Here is a 25,890-nt window from a genome sequence, read left to right as displayed (position 1 = left end):
TTCCTCAGAGAGCACTTCCTTACATAGAGCTTGCATAAGATATTCTTTTCAGTCTACTGATGTGCAGGAGAACCGCCTCCACGGCCTCTGACAGACCGTTTTCAGAGGAGGAGAGGAAAAATCAAGAGCTGATGAATACATCTTTTTTGTTCAGGCACGTGTTTTAAAAAGTGGGTATTGCTTGTGTTGATCTGCTTTTCTCAAGTTCGAAGGGTCTCACTCTCCTCATATATACTCTCACACACAAGCCAAACACATAGTGATGGGAATTGCAAGGCATTTAATGATTCTTGTTTTGATTCCCATTCGCCCAAACACTTGGTTACTTAACGGTTCCATTAATGATTCTTTTTGTACTTTTGGGAAATATATATTTGAAATAGAAAGAAAAGGAAATATTATTGCATTTACTGCCTTAAGCATTCTGTTGCCAAACGTCGACTCAATGACTTTTCACAAATTTTCTAGAGGCAGCATTAATGCAATGCAATAAAAATACAACACTCACAAAAAGCATGGTACCATATTTAATTCCTTCTGTCATGTTTTTGGTTTTAGAGAATAACACTGATTACAAGAAAACTCATGTGTATGTTTAGCTATTTGTCATATGAACAACAAGTCAGTTATTTACTGACACATTTATAGACACTGATTTAAGTCTCATGAGCCTTAAGCACACATTATACAGTACAAATGTTTGCTTCATCTTGGGTCAAAAATGACGAAAGTAATACGTCAGATTAATTCAATTTGATTAATTCTGTAGTTGCTGCGATTCACTAAAGAACCAGCTCATAAAAGACATTGATTCAGGAATCTGTCTACACTGTTAGCGGCATCACTGAATAATGCAGCAGATACTGTATTTATTATTACATTATGTTGTTCCACCTGCATGAACCATTTTTTGAGGGGTTAAAATACTCAACTAACATCATTTCCAAGCATTGTAGCAAGATATAAATGTTAATTGATACAGCTGTACACAAGCATGTTGATTTTCACAATATCCACAAGTAAATTTTTATACAGTATTGAAAGTGTGCTACCTGTCTTGTCCTTAAATTCACATCTGAACCAACCCATCCTTCAACGCCACAGAGAGGGTCCTGAGAGGACACTAAATGTATTTGTCCTGCTGTCTCCTCATCAGAAACATAGTCATAGTCACACTACATTATACCGAACAGAAACTTATTGTCCCAACCCAGGTAACATTCGTTACTAATTGTCTCTCTGGAACACTTAATGATTAGTCCATCGTGGCATTCTGTGGAGAAACGCTTTTGTATAATGACCGCTAAAGTATATAATTGACCATTGTCCCAGGTAGTGATGTCAAAAGTACCCGTACTTGGGTACCAAGTCAGTACAAAAAAAAAGATATAATGATACCAGTGTGCACAATGATCACACTGGGCCATGTTGCAAACAAAAGTAAAGCTTACGTCAAAATAAAAGCTCACGTCAAAATAAAAGCTAAATGCCTGAAATTGAATTATAGAAAGAAATATATTTCAACTGTATAGTAAAATGTAATATTCACTGCATAGTATAAAAACAAAAATAATTGATTTAATAATAATATCAAATTATAATAATAATTATTATTAATAATGAAAAATAATAATAATTCAACAATATAATAAATCAAGAGTGCTGTTGTACTGAAGAAAGGTTAGGTAAAAAATGCGATGGTATGCTATAAAGTAGTTGTTCAATATTCTTTGGTTAAACGTTTTAGGAAAGAATTACATTAGACACTATTTTGATGATAAAAATTGAATTAAACATTAAAACATTACATTCTAAAAACAATTAATTGAATGGAAAACAGGATTTAGGAAAGAATAAAACAGATTTCAATAGGGCCCTATTTAAAAAAACACTTAAATAATGCATACGTTTGTTATGCATTTGTTTTCATTTGTTATTTACATTGAAATGTACAGCTTTAAACAGGCTAAAGGAGCATGTTTAATGACACATTACCATATTTTTGCTGTGGTATTGATATTGGTATCGAGAACCGTGAAATTTTACTAGTATCGATATTACTGAAATCTTGGTATCGTGACAACACTAGTTCCAGACAATGACTTTCCTACATATCTGTGCTAGTTTTATGCATCTCAAATCACTCTGCAGTCTCTTTCTTCTCACATAATAGAATCATTTGAACTTAAATACATTTTCGGCTCCATTTATTTATTTCATAAAATGAGTGTGCTGTCAGCCAGTCACTATCGCAAAATAAAGACCTGCTTTCTCACTGTCTGGGATTATTTTGCGCTAATGACCGGCCGACTATACATTATACATTCCTTAACCAGGAAGGGGTGTGACATCACGGTGTGCAGGCATGGCTGAAGGATGCTGTCACATTCTTTGAATCTCTAACTTCAAGGTCTCAGAGGTAATATTACAAAGAGGTTTGCTTGACACCTTATGAGCAGTTCTGATTTATGACAGAAATGTTCAAATAAGCTAAATATTCTGGTCTGTTTCTCAAAAAAAAAAAAAAAAAACTCTTAGTTTTGAATTAACAATCATAAAACCCATTTACAAACATAGACTTCATATTATTTTATTAGATGTGTGTGGCAACCTTTACTGTATGGCAGACAGTGCCCTTGCATGTAAACAGCAACAAAACATTTCCAAGTTACTTGGAAAAACTTACACAATTCTGGAACAGGATGAACAGGGAATATTTGTTTTAGCTATTTTTTTGACCAGAAAGTCATTAATATATTTAAGATTGTGCATGTCATCAGTCAACTAACAGAAATGGTGGAATGATACATTATGCTGTTATGCTAAATATTAGCACTCTTGCTTGTCTAATCAGAACAAATAACTAACTGCTGTATAATAATATAATCATTTTTAAATAAATGCTGTATAACATAGATTACTGACCAATAATTCATCAGAATACCACCTGAATCCCATTTAAATGACTGATTCTTCATGCAGTTTCTGTATAAATCCCAAAAAAGCATCAAATATGCCCAATGAAATAAAACTTTAGATATTATTTATCTGCATATCAACATATATTGTGTTCTTTTCTAAACGTTCTCAAAACCTTCTAGCTAAGTTAAAACCACATTTATTTAAACCACTTCAATAAACCTTTAATAAACTAGAATGTATGACTGTATTCATGATACTGATGGATGATACTGTATTCAGTCCTGACAGTGTTTTAGTCCAGTGTAAATGACATACCTAAATCCAGCAGCCAATACTTGCAGTTCTCTGAGCGTCCTGAAGCCGAACCCATGTGACAGAATGGACTGATAGAAATTATTGTATTCCATGTGCTATGTCAAAAAGAGTTCTGAACGGTGTATGCAAACTTAAACTACTCCTCTAGACACATAATGCTGAGAAGAGAGTGATGGACAATGAACGGGAGAGAGGGAGAGAGAGGGAGGGAGAGGAGTGGAAAAAAAGTGGGAGGTTTGGTGTTCCATGCACAGCTGTGAGTGAGTTATGCTCAGAATGAGAGAGAGAGAGAGAGAAGAGAAGGCCGGATGAGAAGATTCAAAGAGAAGGAGAATTAGAGCCAGCAGAGGTGTAATCTACAAACTCCATGCTGAATATGAAAGATGGCATTCTAGAAGAGCCAGACCATCTCAACTTATTCAGAGTCTTCCACACAGTACATACACACAGTATTTGCTTTCCTGTAGATTTTGGGGTGAAATATTACCTTGAGATGTTCTTGGGAAGTTTTGTGAGATTCATCCAATTTTATAATTGAAATCTAGAAAGAAATCTGATATTTAATTATTTTGATAATAAATAATAAAAAAATATTCATGATTATGAATTAATGTATTATTATTTATAATTATCATTTATTACTTATAATAATTATAAAAGTAATGCTGTTTTAGCGTATTTTAGAGTCTGTTATATGATGACTAAGTATGTTTACATGCACATCAATATGTTGATAATGATCAAAAACGCAATAAAACTGTGTTTACGTGAGATTAGATTTCATGGGGTTATTCTCTGCTTCTGACTTAAAAAGATAAACTGATATGTGCACAACACTTGTGCACATTGGATAAGCTAGTAAGGACACCGTAAAGGTGTTTACATGCAACATGAATTAGGGGTAATGTGCAAAAATCTATGTGTGCCGATCAGTTTATTCTTAAGCCATTTATGACCTAAGGAAAACCTTTACATTTACATTTATGCATTTGGCAGACGCTTTTATCCAAAGTGACTTACAGTGCACTTATTACAGGGACAATCCCCTTGGAGCAACCTGGTGGTAAGTGCCTTGCTCAAGGACACAATGGTGGTGGCTGTGGGTATCGAACCAGTGACCTTCTGATTAACAGTAATGTGCTTTAGTCTACTAAGCCACCACCACTCCTTTATCAGGGTATGGTCATAAACAAAGGTGCATACATGACCGCATATGTTGTTGGCTTATTGGTGTAAGATTGCGCATACAAATGAGCACAATAAAAAAAATGCCATGTTGATGACAGCATTCAGCAAAACAACTTCAGTCAGGCTTTGACCTCTTGGAAAGTTTTCTGCATTTTTAATCGGGAAAACAGTAATAAAATGTCCCAATGGTAAATGATAGTCTAAAAGCGTACAGTGGCACTGACAGGTATGGCCAATATCAGGTCACAGCATGAATATCAAATAACCAAACAACTACTTCTATATATCATCTAAACAAACCTCTGCCTCTCACAGAGCCTGCACTGGGGCGAGTGGCCACAAAGATCTCCCTGTTAAAGTGTGTTTGGCTGCTTCACAGTAGCTGGGCTGTGGCCAGTCAGACTGCTTCCTTTGCCTATATACACACATAAGAGTGTGTGTCACTCTTACAAATAGACCGGTAACTGCTCATGCCAGGACTAATCATCATTCTGCCTTAGTCTCACATTGAAAAGATGGATTTTTCAGCTCCTATGAATATATTGCAACACACCAACAGCCTTACAAACATACCTAGAACATTTCAGCAAACACATTACGCTGGTCAGCAATTTGAAGAGGTTGAACACACTGATCATCGTGAGTTATGATGGTTCCTCTTTCACATTCTATAAATACAGATGGTCCTTGCTGAAAGAGAACCGGCTGTTTGACATTTCCCATGACCTTTGCCAAAGGAAAGGTCCTTTTCTTCTTTTAATAATGTCATAAAACTTCAATGACACAGTTATGCCATAGTGTGTAGACAAGTTCACTTCATTGATAAGATATTCATTGTTACAAGTTTAAGATATGACATTGAATGTTGGCTCCATTCCTGGACCTACAAAGACGCCAGCAGGTAAAGACCAGACGTGCTCTCGTGTATCTCGTGCTCTTCATTGGGTTCAGGTGAGCACCATCAAGCTCCGCCAAACAGGGAAAATTCACAGCGGACGATGATAATTCATGGGAGGGGCATGTCATTCTGTCACAACTGGTATAAAAACTCTGCGTCTTGAACTCAGAATATGCTAAAAAAACAAAATTTTACTATCTTGTTTAGCTATTGCGCATGCTCATTCTTGAGTTGATTGACAGACGATTTCTGTAAGGCGGGATTTCTTTCTACATCTGTTGACCATTGGCTGCCGTTGGGCATTCCAAATTCTCCCATTAATTTTAATAGAAGTGGCCCATCTCTGCTAAACAGTCTCTGTTTTTGACAAATGTTCATGGAACAATGTCGTCACTTGATGTCACCAACAAACAGTCCTTGAAACAGTATATAGCACATGATTTGTATAGTGATACATTTTAACATTTGCATACACAACTAACTTCATTTAGAAGCTCGTTCGAGTGCGATCAAATTGTGCGGTAGCTCAACTAAAGTGTTGTTGTGATGTAAAGGACCGAAATGAGTCCCAAAGAGCATGCGAGTCGACACGTGAGCCGAAACTGTCAATGAAACCACAAAATAATATGGATGCTTCAGCAATTGTGCTTTTCAACTCACATTTGCTTTTTATGACACTATCTGTTAGGTTTAGGTTTAGGGAAGGAAGGTAGGTTTAACTCACTTTTAGCACCACACAGAGGACATTTCACCTCAGAACTGCTGCGATTTGTGTAAGGAAACATTTGATATAATTGAACAAAATGTTATTTTCATGAGATCAGACGTTCTAGGACACCTAAACAGCCCTTTCTTAAAAAACCAAGAGCTAAACATAATTTCTAAGTGAGTTTCAGGAACTCCCTAAACTGTACACCACACCCTGCACCGACTAATTATCTGCTCTTAGATGCTGCCCAGTCATCCTTGTGTGGGTGACCTCAAAAATCTTTGCCTGGTGACCCTCTTCGTTTCACCACATCCTCTCTTTCTTTGTAATAATTTCTTTGTCACAACACATGGCCCATTCAGATGTATTAACAGAACTGACTAACTATGGCAGATTCCATGTTACACATCTCTGATCATGAACTGAAGAACTGCACACACTCTTACAAGAGTTCAAGATACACTCTACAACTACTGCAACTAATGTATTACAGCTGTAATAAACCATAAACACTTGCAGACAATAACACTTCATAGTCCTAAGATGAAGTTTGCGCAAAACGTGACCTTAAAGATGACATGAAATCAAATTTGACCATATTTACTCTCTTCATAAACGTCCCTGGTCTCTTTGTGCAGAATTCATCAGTGTGCATTATTCTAAAGATGTGTTATAACATTCCCACCTCTGAAACAAATGTTCTGCTTCCAAATCCAAAGTAATGTTGGTGAGGAAAATAATATAAACAAATAATATAATAGCCAATAATCCACAGTTCATACAAATCCCTACAGATCAAACTCAAGTTCCACATCATTTCTTGCTGAACAATCTGTTGACTTGAAATAAAGCCACATTGTGGATGTTAAACGTGTTAGCCATTGTGATGGCCATTTCATGTTGGCTTTTAATTGAGGACAATGAAGAGGCATGCCATTGCATAGCAATAATATAGATGTATCATTGCCTACACAACCTGATTTGAAGTGAATGAGATGGCATCCGGCAGTTGCTGTAGGAAATCGAAACCACAAGATGTGATTTCACACATTAAATCTAACGATGGACCCTTTTCACACTTGCAGGTTTTGGACCACGTGCTGAAAACAATAATAACATGACTGTACTCTATTCATTGAGTAAACCCGTTCCCTCTTGTCTAATTAAGTTAACTTGGTGTTCACATAGAATTAACTATTTACTCCAAGTTATTGTAACTACTCACAAGTATACTTAACTCAGATTCACTATTTAACTGTTGTTGTTACAACTTAATATTTATAATGTAATGGACTCAAATTTGGATCATACAATAACATATCTTAAATAATGAAGATTATAACTGATTCTAGGTCAGTCATTAAATAAACGTATTTCTCCACTGAAATACATATAAACCTGCACTTCAGTTGCACATGCACAAGGAGAACTGAGATAGTTTTACAGGGTCCAACTTGACAAAAGTGGGCACAGATCACCATAATGGTGACACGGTAACAACTTTAGAGTGTTGTTTCGATAGCGTTGAATAGGAGTGAATTTTGAATAATGGCAAATATAAGTTTTGCATACCCATTTTCTAAAATATTAGAAGAAAATATCACTTACATTTTCACAACTTTCCAAAATCAAGAAAAATAAATAAATACATAGAGCAGTGGATTATGACTGTCAGAAGAGAGAACATGGCAAATATTACTGTCACTCTCTCTGCAGCTGTATTAGAAACATCACCGTATCATCACTGTGGTTCCACAAGATTCCAGGGTAATACAATACAAATTATAATGTTATAATATAAACTAAATCATGAAAAAATTCAAAATATCTTTTTTTTTTGCTAGATTTACACTGCTAAATAAGGTGGAAACACATCATCGCAGGTTGTGAGAAAGGGTTCATTAGTCTGCATGGATACGGTCTAGAAGGGAAATCCCCTGCAGCCTGGCAACCCTGCTTATCACTTGCCACAAACCATCGCCATGGTTACCAAATGCCCATTGCACTTCAACCCTAATAAGAATGAGTATAGCTGAATGGCAATTAAAATTGTATTCAGGTTCAGGGTCAAGAGGAGACGCTCGCACCTTTAAACTGCTTTGATCTATTTCCCCTGGAGAAAATACAGTTCAGACAAACACCTTAGCATAATCTTATCTCATTTTATCTGACTATGATTAAGCACAGCTGGAACAGTAGCCATAACAAATGACAATATAGCTAGATATCACGTTTAATGTTTTAGTAAAAATATGTAACAATAAATATAGCTGTTTATAACTATGTAATACTAATATTACTATTGTTTTATTAGTGCACATAAATTCAAATGACTATAGAAATTGTATTGGTTCAATACAAGCTCAATCAACTGCATTTTTGGTATAATATTGATTACCACAAATAATACTTTTTCCCTTCTTTTCTGTAAAAAAGCAAAAATCCGTGTTACAGTGAGATATTTACAAAGTTAATGTGGCCAATCTGTAAACATTACAAAACTCACTGTTTCATAAGTTCTGTATAGCCACAAGACATGATTTCAGTGTGATAAAATCACTTACTAACCATTTTCGTGTAAAGTTATATCCAATTCTTCATTGCCATGACGATGTAACGCCATAAACCCTAAAACTGTACAAATTCTGATTTAAACAACTTTACAGCTAGACTATTACACAAGTTCTAACAGAAGAATAATGCTTTTATAAAATTATAAGATGCACATTTCTGCCTTTAAACCCTCCAAAAATTGGCCTCATTTTAATTCCTGCATAAAACATCTTGGACCAACTTGGCTATAATTGCTGTTTGGTTAAAATGACCATTTCTTAGATTGGAGAACAATTCATGGTTATACGCCATTTCAGAGAAGTACATAAATGCTGACATACATATTATAAAGAGCCGTTTCCTACGATGCTATGAAAAACTGGAGATTCCCAGACAAGATAAAAAGCCCAAATTCCAGTCAAAAGAGGTTACTTAACAACTCTTCCACAAAGGAATTGCTGGAAACCCCACACACGTGTTTACGTGTCTTTAAGTAATCCCTCAAGCATGTACATGGAGGTCCTTCCCATGAATGGGCAGAAACATTAAAACACTATTCTAGAGTCGTCTAAGGACCGCCCAAGCTCAAAACACTGTCCAGCCTCTGTGAAATGTATTAAATGATCTGACCCCATACAATTATCCTATATTACTTTCAGATAGAAGCAGGAATTTCAAGCAGAAAAACAAAAAACAGGTAGAAACATTTTAAGATAGCAAATCCAAACTTTGACTCAGCTTCAAGGGATAGTTTACCCAAAAATGACATTTTGTCATCATCAACTCATTCCAAAACCATACAACTTTTCTGTGAAACACAAATTGAGTTATTGATAACTGAATCTCCAAGTTGTTCGTTTCCCTACAATGGCAGTGACTACATCTACATGGATGCGGATCTCAAACAGCGTTCCCGCTTGCACTGTTTCAGAGGCGTACTCTTCACTCTCATAAACATGGCTCCATCCTATGACATTTGTTATCCCCATACCTGTCAACATTTGGGTAACAAAATCCGGGAGACCTCTGAGTGGGGGTGTGCTGGATGGCAGAGGCAGACTAAATACACAAATTGTACCGCTGTGATTTAATGTGCCGAGTAACGTCATTTTTCCCACCATGTCCGATATTAAAATCAGTGTGACACATTGCAAAAGGTGTGGACATTGTCGATATGGCTTCGAGATATGAAATTAAATTCTTCCGTCCAGCTGTTGTTAAATTTACATGCATATTTTGGTTTTTTCGCTGGAGTGCCACCTGAGTCTTCTCCTCCCATCTACCAGTGATGCTTGATTCAACTTCCTGCGTCTACTACCTACGCAGAAGTCAACAGCGCAACTGGGTTGTAAGTTGCCAGGTTGAGGTCACAAATGGGTTGAAATTTGTACGATGTGTCGATTGTGTGAGTAGGATGCGTTTCATTCAAGATCTGGCAACTGGACAACCTTGGAATAATATATTGATGTGATTATTCATATAACGATGTTTGGGCCATACAAATTACGGGAGTTTCCCGGGAGAAATAACAAAACGGGTGGGGGGCGGGAGATGGGTGTGAAATACGGGAGACTCCCGGGAAAAACGGGAGTGTTGACAGGTATGGTTATCGCAGTCTTTCCCCGCACATGCACTTTTCAAACACCCTTTAAAAGGACCCTATGCATTTACATAACTACATTAAGACACGTTCTCAGAGAGAAACCTAGGTGTGTTAAGCCGCTTTCTCTTAATCCCTTAAATGGTGTAAGGAAATCAGCATTTTTGTTTACACAATGTTTCAGAACGCCACTTTCTGCAAAAACCCTGGAATAAACCATTTTCTTATATGCATGTAAACGTGGTCAGTAAACAGTGACCATGACCACCAAGCAAGATATTCAGACAGTTCCACTCACAAATTTGTCTTCAGTAGAATTGCCATACAGAATGACTCATTTAATGGTGATTGAGACAACCCCTGGTCAACATACTGTATCATATGGAAGAAAGCAGCTTGGACATTCTGCAAAACTTCTTTGATTTTCCTTACAGAAGCAAAGTTGTATAGGTTTGGACATGACTTAGTCCAATCAAACTCAACCCAGAACCCATTCCAAACTGAAGGAAATAGGAATAGCTCTCCATCTTACCTTTATGGTTGAAAATGCCCTCCATCTCCATACTGCTGCGGGAATGGGCAATGCAAAGCATGGAACTGGGCACCAGGCCCTCCTGGGCAGGGGAGCGGTCGGTGGTTCGGACCAGGCACCAGTCAGGCTTGTCCTGGGGCCTTTCTACTAGCTCCACTGTCTGACCTCTACGTACCGTCAACTCTGAACCATTACTGGCCATGAAGTCATGGATGACCACAGTCAACTCTGAGCCACCGGAAAACTGCGGAGAGAGAAGTTAATGTCAAATTCAAAATGTAAAATATTTCTGCAATAAAAACAACAAAAGTGAGCAAACTAAATTCTTTTGAAGGGATAGTTCACCCAAAAATGAAAAATCTGATTTTTGATTAACCTCAGTCACCATTCACTTTCATTGCATCCGTTTTCCATACAATGAAGCTATCAGTCCTGAACATTCCGGTGAAGATCTCTTTTCAGATTTGAAACAACATGAAGGTGAGAAAATATTTCATTTCCGGGTAAACTATCCCTTTAAGATCAGAATGAACGTACCCAGTGGAAATGTGGCATCGCCAATGAGCTCAAGAGGTGAGCCACTGACCCTGAACCCTTACACGCCATGTTTCAACCAAAGCAAAACCTTTTAGTACATTCTAACACAGACAATCACATAAACTGACGATCTTTGTCAAAAGTCCCCATCTCCAACAGTATTATATCCTTCAATCTGAAAATGAACGTTGAATAACCGTTTTTTCAGAGTAAATCTCATCTGCAGTTCATAATGAAGCATTCAAGACTCCAGTGAGGTAATGTGGCAGGCTGTTGAAGGCTGCTGACACATCCTCGCATTGCCACGGCAATGGAATCAGTCTGAAGGAGTGACGGCTGGCATGAGGAAGGGAGAGGAGGCAGAGACGGACACAATGTGCCAAGATTTAAAGGAGCCGGAGGCAAATTATTGCTCATTAGATGTGACGTGCAGGGACTCATCTGATTCTCAGAGCCTCACCTTTTCACCTCACCATCAACTGAGAAGGGTCTGTGTACGTTTAGATGCTTGAAACAGTGAGCCATTGTGAGAGGGGCCATCAGGGTTATGAGTTAATTTAGAGATACTCTTTACGTGCTTTTGTATGTCAGCGCATTAGGTCTGGGTGATGTATTGCATATTCCTGATATATTATACTGCCGATATATTGTGAACATCATTGATTTTTATTTGTTCATTCATTTTTCCAAAGAGCATGTTATTAAACTAGTTTCACAATTCTTCAATGTCTCATAACTTGCAAGTATGAGAGCATTAAGACAGAAATGTTTTAATAGCATCTTTGAATTATACTTAGCAAAGGCAGCAGAGTTTTTAAATTTGATGCACTTCTGCTAGTAAGTCTCTGTTCTATGCTAGTAAGTCTCTGTGTGTTATTTTTCTCTTGTTTTATCTAAAATATGAAATCATTTTATGTAATTATAATAATTAAAGAATTAATTTAATACCATTTTTATAGGCATTATTAAATATTCTAGTAATTAATTATCAAAATTTAAATATAAAAATATATATGAAATATTTTCTTTAAAAAAATGCTTGCACGATATTTCGATACTGTAAATATTGCAGTTTATATATGCGTATATATACTGAATATGTGTGTGTGTGTGTGTGTATATATATATATATATATATATATATATATATTAGGGCTGTCGATTTAACGCATTCATTCAATGCGCTAAAATAATTTACGCGATTAATCTCAATGCTCCCGGACCGTAATAAGGAAGATTCCTGAGAAATGCAAGCTTGTAGTAACACCTGTTTACTCCAGAGGGCAGTAAGTGAAACTTCAGCTGTATGAGCAATGCACAGTTTATACAGTGAAGAAAACAACCATCTAGAAGCAACAACACAAACATGCGTTACGTTCTTGCATTCAAAACACTTGGAGCGCAAATTCGAACTAAGAGATCTCAATATGTGTTCTAAGTATTAAACTATATTTAACTGACTAAAAATGAATGTTTATGACGCAACGCACCTGAGAAGCTACACAAGCGTGTCATATATATATATATATCCACACACACACACACACACACACACACACACACTGTATACACACACACACACACACACACACACACAGTATATATAAATATATACTGTATACACACACACACACATATACACCAATCAGTCACAACATTAAAACCACATGTTCTGTGGACAGAAATGACTTGTTGATGAGAGAGGTCAACAGAGAATGGCCAGACTGGTTCGAACTGACAAAGAGTACGGTAACTCAGATATCTGCTCTGTACAATTGTGCTGAGAAGAATATCATATCTGAATGCTATACTGAGATGCGGGTTGGAGCTGTTTTGGTATGAGACACAGAAAATGAGACAGGAAGAGAGAGACAGAAAACAGACAGAAAACAGAGAAAAGACGGTGTTTCCAAGTGTGTTTAAATCTGTGAATATCAGCAAGTAGCGTGTTGTTGTAGGAGGCAACATATCAGTGACAAAAACAGGCACTTGTGTGAGGGTGTGTGAGAGAAGAGGTCTGACTGTGAGTGGGAGATTGAGCATCTGTGCTGCTAAACCCAAAGCAACGCACACAACTTTCCCCAGTGAGGAACCCCAATGACGTCTGTCACTAATCAGGTTAAAGGAATATAAAGACAACAGGATGCCACTTGGTCAAAACTGCACATGTAGCACATGTACAAAGTAATTCTCATCCTGTAATAAACTGTACTTGCAGTGAATCCTTATTAAAAATCTTTTATTGTAGGCAGGTTCCAAATGAACACTTGCCAAGCGCTAAATGCGATTAAAAATTGGCTTTGGCATGTAAAAAAAATGGCCAGTGACTGTTACTTTATTAGGAGCTGTTTAAAAGTGCACTCAGTAATATTTTATGCGGGTCCTCTTGGACTTACACTGACACCTAGTGGTGTGGATGCAGCATCATTGAAAATCAGCAGTTTTCGGTTACCGATGATATGTAGAAATTCACTAATCGCAGTCAGCCATGATTAATTTAATAAAAATATCCATTAACAGGGTGGTTGCTGAGATTAAGAGAGTTGTATTCAGCTAGTAATTTTATCTTAACATGGCAGCCCCCATGAGGGGACCCTCTACATGCAGAATAAAACAGCTTTTCACTGATATGACTGGAGTCTTCGTTTAATGAGATTGCTCATGATTTTATACATATTTTTTAAAATTACAATTAATTTCTTAAGGAGCACAACATTTTTAAAGAGAGAAAATTACAGAGTGCACCTTTAAAATCGATTGCAAGAATGTTAGTCTGATCTTCGCTGATATAAGTAATGGTGCCCGATTCATATCACAGACATAGGTTATCAAGGAAGTCATTTTTTTCTCTTGAACTCCATGTGGCATAACATTTTATGTGTAATATTCCTCACATTAAGCCACCAAAATGAAAATACGAGTCACTATGTTCTGATGTCCCGCCCCCCACTAAAAAAAATATATATATATTTTTCAACTCGAGCGGCACAGTCACCTTAACTCTTTGTCACAAATATGATATTTAGGAGCTAAAAAGCTAAACAATTTGGTTGCCATACAAAACAAAAATGTTTTATATGAAAAAAAAAAAAGCTAAATATGCTACAGTTTCATGGCTGGTAAGAAATGTTTATGGCAGGTACATTTTCTTGATTCACCCACCATTGGAAGGGGCCGCAAAAAGTAAATTTTGGACAGAAAGGTGCTGTTTTCTTCCTCTGAGATAGTCTTGACAGGGATGAATTAAACAACTGGTGTTTGAAGGTATTAGTTGTGCATTTTTAAGAAGGCACATTTCATAGAAAGTAGCTTTCTTTATTAATTACTATCTTTATGGGATTATTATTAATCCCAACACTGCCTAAAAGAATGTTGAAGCAGGTGTAACCCATCGAGACATTCACTTGTAGGGTGAGGTTTCAGTGTTCAATGAAGACATAAATAACTTTCCCTATCTGAAATTGCTGCAGGTCTAAACATGTTACCACAACAGCAGAGGTTTGAGCTCTGCTGAATGCTCCAGGAGCTGTAGCTGTTCATGACACTTTTAGATGAAGGTCGACTCACCTTGTCACTGTCCAGCGTGTTCTGGGAGGTGCGGGAGGCGATGGAGATAGTGTCAGGCTGACTGCTTGCGTCACCCTGGCTGTCTAGATCCTCTACATCCCTGTGATTTTATATGTATCAGTCAAAAGAGCAAGAACCAGCTAGACATGAGTTCATTTGAGACCATGTAACATTTACAGTGAGGTCCTAAAGTCAGAAACCACATTGAAAATCTTGGATTCAAAATGTAATTCAAACCTGGAAATAAAATGAATGTTTTAGTACTTTGATATACTAAATTCAAAAATTCATGACAATGTTTCAACAATTAAACTTCACTGAAATTGTTTTGCTGAAAAAAACTTCTCAAACTTTAGGAACCCAATGTGTGTCAAAATAGTTGCAAACTTGAACTAAAATAGGAAGGACAGTCCTGTGGTAAATTTTACTGGTTTGAAAAGTTGCTTCTTTTGTATAACTGATGTAATTTAGGACCCTAGAACCATTTCAGTTTATCAGATTTTGGACTGATATGATTGGTTAACATACCGTTTCCCCTTGTGCTTGGATGCAGTCGCTTTGGGGATGTGGATTGGCTCTTTAAGTGCACCCCTTAAATGGATGGTACGCTCCTGGATAACTTCACGAACATGTTTGATCCAGTCCTGTTTGTTTTCAATACAGGAAGCCTTGGGGTGCACGAAACACACACACAAACACACAAGTGATTTGTTAACCTCTATTTACAAATATACAATATACAAAAAATAAATAAATAATTAAACCTGGAATTGTCAAAGTAAGACAATTTTTCTTCTGCAGAACACACATTTTTAGAAGAAAAGATTTTTAGAAGACTATTTCAGCTCTGTTGGTCCTCACAATGCAAGTGAATGGTGGCCAGAACTCTGAAGGTCCAAATATCACATAAAGGCATGACAAAAGTTATCCAAACGACTCAAGTGGTTTAATCAATGTCTTCTGAAGCGATCTAGCTGGTTGGGGTTGAGAACAGACCAACATATAACTCCTTTTTCACTGTACATCTTGCCATTGCTGTCTCTAAGCACCATTATGATTTCAAGCTCATTTACAAGTGTAAGCAATAGGAAGCAAGGAGACTGGTGTCAAGATTTATAGTGCAAAGGAATAACGTTTTGGTCTGTTCTTACCCAAAACCAACTGGATAATTTCAGAAGTAATTGATTAAACCACTGGAGTCATATGGATTACTTTTATGCTATTTGACCTTCAGAGTTCTGGCCACCATTCACTTGCATAGTATGGATTAACTGAGCTGAGATAATCTTAAATTTTGTTCTGCAGAAGAAAGAAATTCAGACACATCTGGGATGCTATGAGGATGAGTAAACAACGAGAAAAATTTTATTTTTGGGTGAACTATCCATTTAACGTGAATTCAAAATTTAGCCCATTTAATTTCTTAATACATGTTCATGGTCTTATTATGCACAAGTGCATGTTATTTTCATTTTTATTATTTTACAATTTGTATCCCCTGTTCTCCCCAATTTGGAATGCCCAATTCTCACTACTTAGTAGGTCCTCGTGGTGGTATGGTTACTCGACTCATTCCGTTTGGTAGAGGACAAGTCTCAGTTGCCTCCGCTTCTGAGACCATCAATCTTACCAAGTGGCTCGTTGTGCATGACACCGCGGAGACTCACAGCATGTGGAGGCTCATTCTACTCTCCGCAATCCACGCACAACTTGCCACACCCCCCATTGAGAGCAAGAATCACTAACTGCGACCACGAGGAGGTTACCCCATACCCTCCCTAGCAACCAGGCCAATTTGGTTGCTTAGGAGACTTAATTTCAACTCGTGACTCCAGGGGTGGTAGTCAGCATCAATACTCACTGAGCTACACAGGCCACTCGGTGCATGCTATTTAAAATAAAGAAAATGTTGTCTACATAATATTTGATAAAAATCCAATTCAGCTTCTCTGAAAGGTCTTTCATTTACAGCAAATATCTTGAATTTATCTTACTTTTCAGCCCATGATAAGTCAAGTAAATTCCTGATTAGGTCAAATTAAATCAAATTAAATCCAAGGCATAAATCTTTGCTCTGCCAAACAGATTTTTTTTTCCATGTTGAATATACTGTTTCACTCAGAAATATATCAGATTATTGTAAAATATTAAATAAAATTGGTAGCAAACAGCATTTCATGATGACTTTATCCTGTAACCCAGCCTAGAAATATTACACGTAAACTTGTAAGCATCCATTTGAATTCCCTTCGTAAGTGCATACATGTGAAACACACGGAAAGACATATGACTCATTGCATGATTCATTATTGTCTTCAGAGAAAAAGGGTAACCATTCAGACAGAAGTTACATAAGTGTTAACTTAAAGTCTTATAAAACACATTGATTTTATACAATAGCATGACTCAAAGCCAGAATTTCTTGAAAATACATCCACTCATCTGATCTGATGATTCCTCTTTATCACAAAGATCGATGGAAAGTCAGGTTTGATCAGAGGACATTAGCAAACCAAAACATACATGGATGCAGAGCCTTTCTGCCATGTTTACTTAAAAATACATTTTATAATGCTACTTCTGATGCTTTTTAGAGGGTGTGGCAGGGCGGAAGGCGGGGCCGTGAATCCTGCACACCCGGCCACTACTCAGGCTTATCAAGCCCAAGAGGGATAAAGGCGATCGGAGACGGTGGTCGAGAGAGAGAGAGAGAGAGAGAGAGAGAGAGAGAGAGAGAGAGAGTGAGTTATGGGCAGCTGACTTTCATTTGTTTGTGTTTGTCTTTTTACAGTTTATCATTAAACTATTTATATTGTTAAGCCGGTTCTCGCCTCCTCGTTTCCATTGAACTTCATTACAGCGGGGTTTTGGGCACTTATTTGCTGGTAAAGCAGGGAGACCAGCTGGTCGACCACCTAAACCAGCTAATCAACAACTTGATCAGGCAGGGAAACGAGAAAGATTAGCTGAACACCAGCTTGGCGAGACAAGGTAGAAAATCTCTTGGAACGTACCTTTAGAACAATTTTACTGTCTGAGGTAGGTGTCCTTCCAACCCACAGAGCAAATTTGCAGGGATCTCCTTCCACATGTTCTGTAACTCCCAGTTCTGAGGTCTAGACAGAATAATCAGAAATCAAACATTGTAAAAGTCTACAGTAAAGCTTCACTAACATAAATAACCAGTTAGATATGAAAATATTTCTTTTTTCAAATAAGTCATATAAAAATGAAAAGCCAGACATAATTTCTTCCATTACCATGAGCTTGCTCTTGTAGAGGTACTTGCTCCTGCCATTGGAGTCTTTGACATCCTTGCTGAAGATGAGGGACATCTCGAAGAGGAAGAGATGCCGCTCACGGCCCTTACGAATGAGAGTCTTTGGATCCCAAACCTGGAATGACTCCTGCAGAATCAGCTCACCCTGAGACTCGATGTTCTCTTCAAAACCTGAGAGCGAATGTAGCAAAGAGTGAAAGAATAGACAGATTGAACATCAAAACATGGTTTAAAACAAAGTTTTGGGATAGATTTAAAAGCTGTGTGTAAACTTCTCATAAAGAAAAAGGTAACATGCGTTTCGTTCTCTCTTTTCTCTACCTTTTCATAGGCAGTATGACACTGCAGATAATGTTGGCTCTTGAATGACAAATTGCTTGTAATGTTCCTCATTTGTAAGTCACTTTGTATAAAAGCATCTGCAAAATAATAAAATGTAAATGTGTGTGTTTGTGACTCACCCTCCAGCATGCTGAGGTGCATGGCATCATTGGCTCTCTTGGGCACGCTAAGCATTACCTCCAGACCATCTTTAATCTCACCTTTGCCCTCCTCACAACACGTCAACAGTTCCTACAAATATAACAATTACACTTTTACATTTAATAATAATAATGAATTGCATTGAAACTTCTTGTGTAGGTCTGGGCTTACTGTTACTAGGTAACTGTTGCGCAGTAAGTGTCTGGCCTGTGCTAGATTTGTGTAAGGAATGTGTTGGGTCTGTGATGGGTCTGTGATGGGTTTGTGATGTATATGTGCTCAGTTTATGTCTTGTCTGTGCTGTGTTTAGTCTGAGATGGGGTCTGTTTTTGCCTTTGTAGTTTCTGTTCTGGGTTTGTATTTGGTCTGTGCCAGGTTTGTGAGGGGTCTGTGTTCAGATTTGTCTTGTCTTGTGGATCCCGTTTGGGCACATTCTGTATTTAGTCTGTGCTTGTATTTGTGTCTGGTCATTGTTGATTTGTGTTGGATATGTGCATAGTCCGTGCTGTGTTTGTGTTGGGCCTGTGCTGGGTTTGAGTTTAGTCCGTTATGGGTATGTGATGTGTTTGCGATGGGTCTGTGCTGGGTTCGTGTTGGGTTTGTGTAGTTTCTGTTTGAATACGGTATAAGCCAAGTTTGTGATAGATATTTTTTCAGTCTGTGTCTTGCCTTTGCTGGGATTGGGTAAATTTTGAGCTGTGTTTGTTTTGGGTTTGTGGTTAGTCTGAACTAGATGAGTGTTGAGTCTGTGCTGGGCTTCATTTGGGTATGTGCTGGGTTTGTGTTGGGTATATGCTGGGCTTATTTTGGGTCTGTCCTGGGCTTGTGTTGGGTTTGTGTTAGGTCTGTGCTGGGTCATTGCTGGGCTTGCTTTGGGTATGAGCTGGGCCTGTGTTGGGTCTATGCTGGGCTTGTGTTGGATCTGTGCTTGTTTTAGGTATATGCTAGGTGTACGTTGGGTCTGTGCTGGGCTTGTCTTGGGTCTGTGCTGGGTTTGTTTTGGATCTGCTCTGGGTTGGGGTATGTGCTGGGTGTATGTTGGGTCTGTGCTGGGTTTGTGTTGGGTCTGAGTTTAGTCTGTGCTGGGTTTGAGTTTAATCTGTGCTGGGTTTGAGTTTAGTCTGTGCTGGGTTTGTGTTGAGTCTAAGTTTAGTCTGTGCTGGGTTTGTTTTGGGTCTGAGTTTAGTTTGTGCTGGGTTTGAGTTTAGTCTATGCTGGGTTTATTTGATTTCTGTCAGAACACAGACCTTCAGCAACAGTTGGTACTTGGTGATCCTCTGAACTGGTTTAATAAGGTATGAAGAGATGGAGTTGGCAAGCCTGTGCCTCTGTTGAATTTCCTGTACATGTACAAACACATAATTCCTCTAAAATAAACAACAATCATCTTCCACATAACACAGTTTTGATAAAGCAAAGGTCAAGGCTATAGTCACTCATCAGAGCTCAGGCCTGAAGAAGAACTCATCTGCCCCGAATGCCTGGCAATATTTTAACACATTAACCACTCCCAGACACAGGAAGTACCCTCTTTCTTATCCCTCCACCTACCAGCTGTAGAACAGCACCTGATCATTAGACCATCTACAATGTCACATAAATATTCATACACACACCCACATTCCTCCTAAAATACACACAATAGGGTTACCTAATCACTGTCTATATAAATCACAGAACTTACTTGATTCAAGAGTACAAGAGGGGTACTTAAACAGAATATTGTCTTTGTGAACTTGCTTGTATGTGAAGATTTTGATAATTAGTTTGCTCAATACTCACATCAAAATAGGTCCCTGCATGTTCTACAATGAGCTGAGTGGAGTCAGGCTTGTTCTTACAGTAATTCACATACATCTGAAACTTATCCGCCTGAAAAAACATCAACATATCAAATCATTTAAACATATAAAACACAAAAAACATTTTAAAAACATTTTAAACATCAAAATGTTCTATTTTCACTTCTGAAATTCAGTGCAGACAGACTAATTTAGCTGTTGAGAACTATCAGCCCAAATCATAACACTGTTAATTCGTGGTTAATGCGGTGCAATTGTAAAGTGATATCAGTCAGAAATGCCATGGTACTTTAATATGCTGTAAACAATGGTACTAAATTACTACCACAGTCGTGTAAAATTATATTTAAATGGTACATAAAATAATAGCATGGTACTATTTGGTAGTTGTGATATGCACTGATGAGCCAAAATATTATGACCAATCACAGGTGAAGTGAATGTCATTGATCATCTCCTAACAAGTCACATGTCAAAGTCTTGGGAGATTAGATGGTAAGCAAACAATCAGTTCTCGTAGTCAATGTGTTGAATGCAGGAGAAATGGGCAGGAGTAAAGGCCTAAGTTACAAGGGCCAAATTGTTACGGCCAGACAACTGGGTCAGAGCATCTGTGAAACAACAAGGCTTGTAGGGTGCTCATGGTCAGCAGTGGTGAGTATCTACTGACAGTGGTCCGAAGGGACATACCATAAACCGGCAACAGGGTGCTGGGCGCCCAATGCTCATTGATGCGCGAGGGCAACGGAGGCTATCTTGTCTGTTCCGAACCGACAGAAGGTCTACTGTGGCACAAGTCACAGAAAATGTTAGTGATGTTTACGGTAGGAATGTGTCAAAACACAGTGTATTGCACCCTGCTGCGTATGGAGCTACTTGGCCATAGACTGGTCAGAGTGCCCTGATATACCATCGAAAGCACCTACAATGGGTACACGAGGGTCAGAACCGGACTGATGCGTCACATTTTCTTTTACATCACATTGACGGCCATGTACGTGAGAACAATTTTCCTAGGGGAGAGATGGCACCAGGATGCACTTTGGGAAGACGACAAACCGGTGGAGGGAGTGTGATGCTCTGGGCAATGTTCTGCTGGGAAACCCTGGGTCCGTCCATTCATGTGGGTGTCAATTTGACACATGCCACCCACCTAAACATCGTTGCAGACTTGGTAAACCCCTTCATGTCAATGGTATTCCCTGAAGCAGTGGCTTCTTTCTGCAGGATAATGCGCTCTGCCACACTGGCCACTGTTCGGGAATGGTTTGAGAAACATGATGAAGAGTTCAAAGTGTTGACCTGGCCTCCAAATTCCCCAGATCTCAATCTGATTGAGTATCTGTGGGATGTGTTGGACCATCAAGTCCAATCTATGGCGGCTCCACCTCACAACCTACAGAACTTGGATACCACAGGATACCTTCAGGGGTCTTGTGGAGGCCATGCATCTGTGGGTCGGCACTGTTTTAGCGGCATGTGGAGGGCCAACATCATATTAGGCAGGTGGTCATAATGTTTTGGCTCATCAGAATACCGCACAATAATAAGGGATTCTAGAATTCTATTAAATTGTACTTGATCCATCATAAATTGCACAAACATACATGTACAACATGTAGTCTTGATAGGATTATCCAGTACACTGAAACACTCCGTCATAACCCCACCTGGTCTGCCCTCTGTTTGTCTGTATGGGCTCCCCTGACTCTGCCCCCTCGCCACGCCTCCTCATCTAGTTCTTGTTGTGTTAATTGTTGTCACCTGTTCCTGATGTGTTTCACTCTGTATATATGGTGCCTTTTTCCCTTAGTCCTTGCCAGATAGTTTTGTGAGTTACTTGAATTCTGTCAGCACCACTCTAGTCTCAGTCGGTTTTGTGTTTGTTATCCATTTTGATTGTTCTTTTTTCTGTTGTTTTTCTTTATCGAGAGTGTTTTTGTTTGTATTTTTTAATTTGAAATAAAAGACTATTATCTCATTCCTGCGATTGTTCCACTTCGTGAAACACTCACCCATGTGACGAAACAGTGACCCACATCTTCTGGAAGCTGCTCATATTTCTCCAACTCTTTGATGAAAATGCTGAAAGAAAAAGGAAAGAGAGAGAAAAGGACAGAGATAAGGAAATGGGTATAAGTAAATGGGGTTAGAACTGAATTATTTAGAATAATTCATCTCAGCTCAGGGGTACAGTCCATAGTTTGGGATCACTGACTTGTTATGGAACTCATATAGGTCTTGCATGTTGCCGAAGATTATGTGCTCTTTGTTGACAATCCCTGGGGGAATCTCTTCCAAGCCACTGATCATCTCCCACAGGTACGTCTGAAACACACACACACACACACACACACCGTCAACAATCTTTAGTAGGTAGTCAACCAGAATGACCCTTTCTGTCGCGGGGATGAACACACAATCCACATGTGACACTCACTACAAGGAGGTACAAAGGGACAATTTTTAACCCATAGTTCATTGTTAAGAAAGTGAGTCATTATGATTAGCTTTGTTAATATTATTATATGTATTGCTTTTTTACATTTTGATGTGTAGAAGATCTAAGAATGCAAAATGAATGGCAGCATTCAAGTTCAAGCTTAGTTATCTCATTTATTTACTATTTGCATATACAAAAAATGCCATAATGTCAGCCTTTTCCAATAAATGCAAACCGTTGCTTCATCAATATTGACTATTTAATCATCTTCCTAAATTTCAAAACAAAAACCATTGTGAACATTCATTATTTTATTTGTTAGACCTACTGAAAAAAATGACATTAACAATTGTTACAATTGACCCGCCTAGTCGTAGTGGTAAACTAACAGAGTGGTTCAACTAAATCCCCAATCATAAGCATACTGAAATGTAAATGATTTATTTTGTTATTATTATTATATGTGAAATGTTATTATATGGTTATAACACCCTTAGTGGTTTAGAGACACTAATGATTAATCCACGCAGTGGCTGCAGTTGTACTATGGTAATGGTAAATGTCTGCACTTATAAAGCGCCTTTTTTAACCTTAGTGTTTACCAATTCTCACACACTCACACTCATACACCAATGACAGCAGAGCTGCCATGCAAGGCGCTAGCCTGCCACTGGGAACAACTTTGGGATCGGTGTCTTGCCCAAGGACACTTCGGCATGTAGAGTCGTGTGGGCCGGGAATGAACGGTGAGAGTGAGCAGCTACAGTATTTCCAGTAGGGCATTTATTATATTTACAGTGAGACTCTTACAAGGGAAGTTAATGGGGCCATTCCATAAATGTTAAAATACTCTGTTTCAAAAGTATAGCCAAAAGATAATTTTATGGGTGATAAAATCTCCCTATCCTTCTCAATTTTACAACTTTATTGCCATGACTATGTAATGTAAAAAAAAACTCTAAATCAACTGTGAAAAATAACAATTTAAACAATTTTCCAGCTCAAATATTTAATAGAAGAATTAATGCAAGTGCTTTTATAAAATTACAAGTTTCACATTTCTGTCTTTAAACCCTCCAAAAATGTACCACATTCACTTCCACCATTCCTCACCGCAACCTCCATTTTTTATTTTTATTAATAACAGGAGGGACGAGTCAATTTCTTCTTCTTCTCATAATCAACATTACTCCACAAATGCTGTCGACTGAGCTTCATTTTTATTGAACACGGAATATTGATTTTAATCAGACAAGGATATGCATGTAAACGTGGTCAGTGTTTGACACATGTCTCACAACAGCAGTTATTCCCAGGTAAACTGGATTGTTCTAGCGCAGTACTGCTGTTAATAGCACAGGGCTTTTCCTGATCTGTCCAAATGTGACACTGGTGTACCACACCATCACAGTGTTCACTATGTCCATACAGAGCAGACCTTGAAAACAACACTTACATCCGTACACTCCCGCAGGTCTCTCACATATGCCTTCTCAGTCTGAATGAGCTCTGCCATAATAAACCTGAAAGAGAGCGAGAGTAGGGGAATACACCAGACACCTTTTGTCAACATTTGTTTGAAAGGAATCTTTCACACAAAGACTTTGGGAGTGGTTTGAATGTGCAATAAAACCCTCAAAATGAAAAACACTGAGTTATCTTAATGCATGATGTTTAGGTTTTTGTAGAATGCATATTAAGTTATTTTTCCTACCCACTGACAAATTGTTTCTCTCTTGTTTGAGCATTAACCTCACTAGGATGAACCTCAGCAAAGAAAAATAAACTTAATTGAACTTATTCTCTTACACAATTATGACTGAAGAAAAAAATACAAAATACAAAAATAATGATAAAAAAAAAATGATTTTTGCAGAGCATATTAAGGGGTTTCCTTACAACTGAAAACAACTAAAAATGGATTTTCTTAAATATAGTGTCAACACTTCCTCTTCAGCACTGCTTGATGTTCGTATATGATCACATAATGAAGGACATACTCTTTTCTGCGGGCTGATCTGCGCTTCTCCTCGTTGAGTTCATGGTTGACTTCTCTAAATTTGACCTCTGCACCAGGAGCACTGGCTGGAATGATGTCCAACTGCAGATCTTTACTCTGAAACCACACGATAAACACGATTTCAAACACCTCTTTTTTTCATTAGATTATTGTTAAGCCACACCCCTTTCTACAACATGCTCACTGTGAATGGTACTGTGAACTCTTCGGTGAATATCAACAATACAATGACCTAAATATGTTAAATAGTTGATGTTAAAGCTGAACTACGGACGATTGTTTTGATAAAAATGAACAAAGAGACATTTTCAACAGTGTTCAAAACAATGCCCTTTCCTGACTCCTATTCTAATTTGTATTTGGAGCTGTTGGGTCGGATTTGGTGCAAAATCGCAGGATAATGTCATTCATCCTTACGTCAATACATCATGTCCGTAAACGCAGAAAAGAAGAACCGGCTGTCATGTGTTCCTGCTGGGGAAAGTACACTTTTCACTTTAGTTCAGTCAGTCACCGTAACACAGTTCAGGACAGCATATCTTTTGCAGAGTGATATCATATCTTTTGCCCCAGTCGCAGAAATGCACAAGCTACTTTATCACTTATTGTCCTTTTAAAAGATTGTTTACAATCCACTATAGTTTCAAGTTAGTACAAGGTACTATAGTTCCCCGTGAAATGTGCAATCATCTCAAGTTGTTTAAAATGTACCGATTTATTGCATAGTATTGCACATATTAATCTATCTATTATAACTACACTGCTTAAGAAATGATTAATTAAACGTATTATTGTAATTTTTATAATGCATATGTAAGCATTATATTTTCATGTTTAATAAAGTATTTTTCATCCCCATCATTTTTGAATCCTCGTTTTATGTTTTTAGTTTACAGTGTTATTGTGTGCATTGCATCGACGTACTATTATAGTATTACGGTTTTACTTGCATTATCAACTGATGCTGCACATTATAATATAAAAATAATAAAGTCTTCCATTGAACTCATATGTGTAACGTTCATCCATACCATGAGTTTC

General features: G+C 37.9%; 1 protein-coding gene across 1 annotated transcript in view; it reads right to left on the bottom strand.

The window, feature by feature from the left end:
- LOC127657805 (triple functional domain protein-like) overlaps nt 1-25,890 on the bottom strand; it is a 188,531-nt gene that overhangs the window by 27,357 nt on the left and 135,284 nt on the right. The window contains exons 24-35 of the mRNA XM_052146720.1: nt 24,830-24,945; nt 24,286-24,352; nt 22,605-22,714; nt 22,402-22,471; nt 20,367-20,456; nt 19,832-19,924; nt 18,563-18,674; nt 18,082-18,272; nt 17,836-17,937; nt 15,350-15,489; nt 14,822-14,921; nt 10,718-10,961 (exon numbers count right to left, since the gene is read on the bottom strand). Of these exons, the coding sequence (XP_052002680.1) occupies nt 10,718-10,961; nt 14,822-14,921; nt 15,350-15,489; nt 17,836-17,937; nt 18,082-18,272; nt 18,563-18,674; nt 19,832-19,924; nt 20,367-20,456; nt 22,402-22,471; nt 22,605-22,714; nt 24,286-24,352; nt 24,830-24,945 (1,435 nt within the window). The remainder of the gene's footprint in view (nt 1-10,717; nt 10,962-14,821; nt 14,922-15,349; nt 15,490-17,835; nt 17,938-18,081; nt 18,273-18,562; nt 18,675-19,831; nt 19,925-20,366; nt 20,457-22,401; nt 22,472-22,604; nt 22,715-24,285; nt 24,353-24,829; nt 24,946-25,890) is intronic.

The sequence above is a fragment of the Xyrauchen texanus genome, chromosome 17 (assembly GCF_025860055.1).
Source record: "Xyrauchen texanus isolate HMW12.3.18 chromosome 17, RBS_HiC_50CHRs, whole genome shotgun sequence".
NCBI classification, from domain to species: Eukaryota; Metazoa; Chordata; class Actinopteri; order Cypriniformes; family Catostomidae; genus Xyrauchen; species Xyrauchen texanus.
This window is presented reverse-complemented; position numbering and strand designations above follow the sequence as displayed.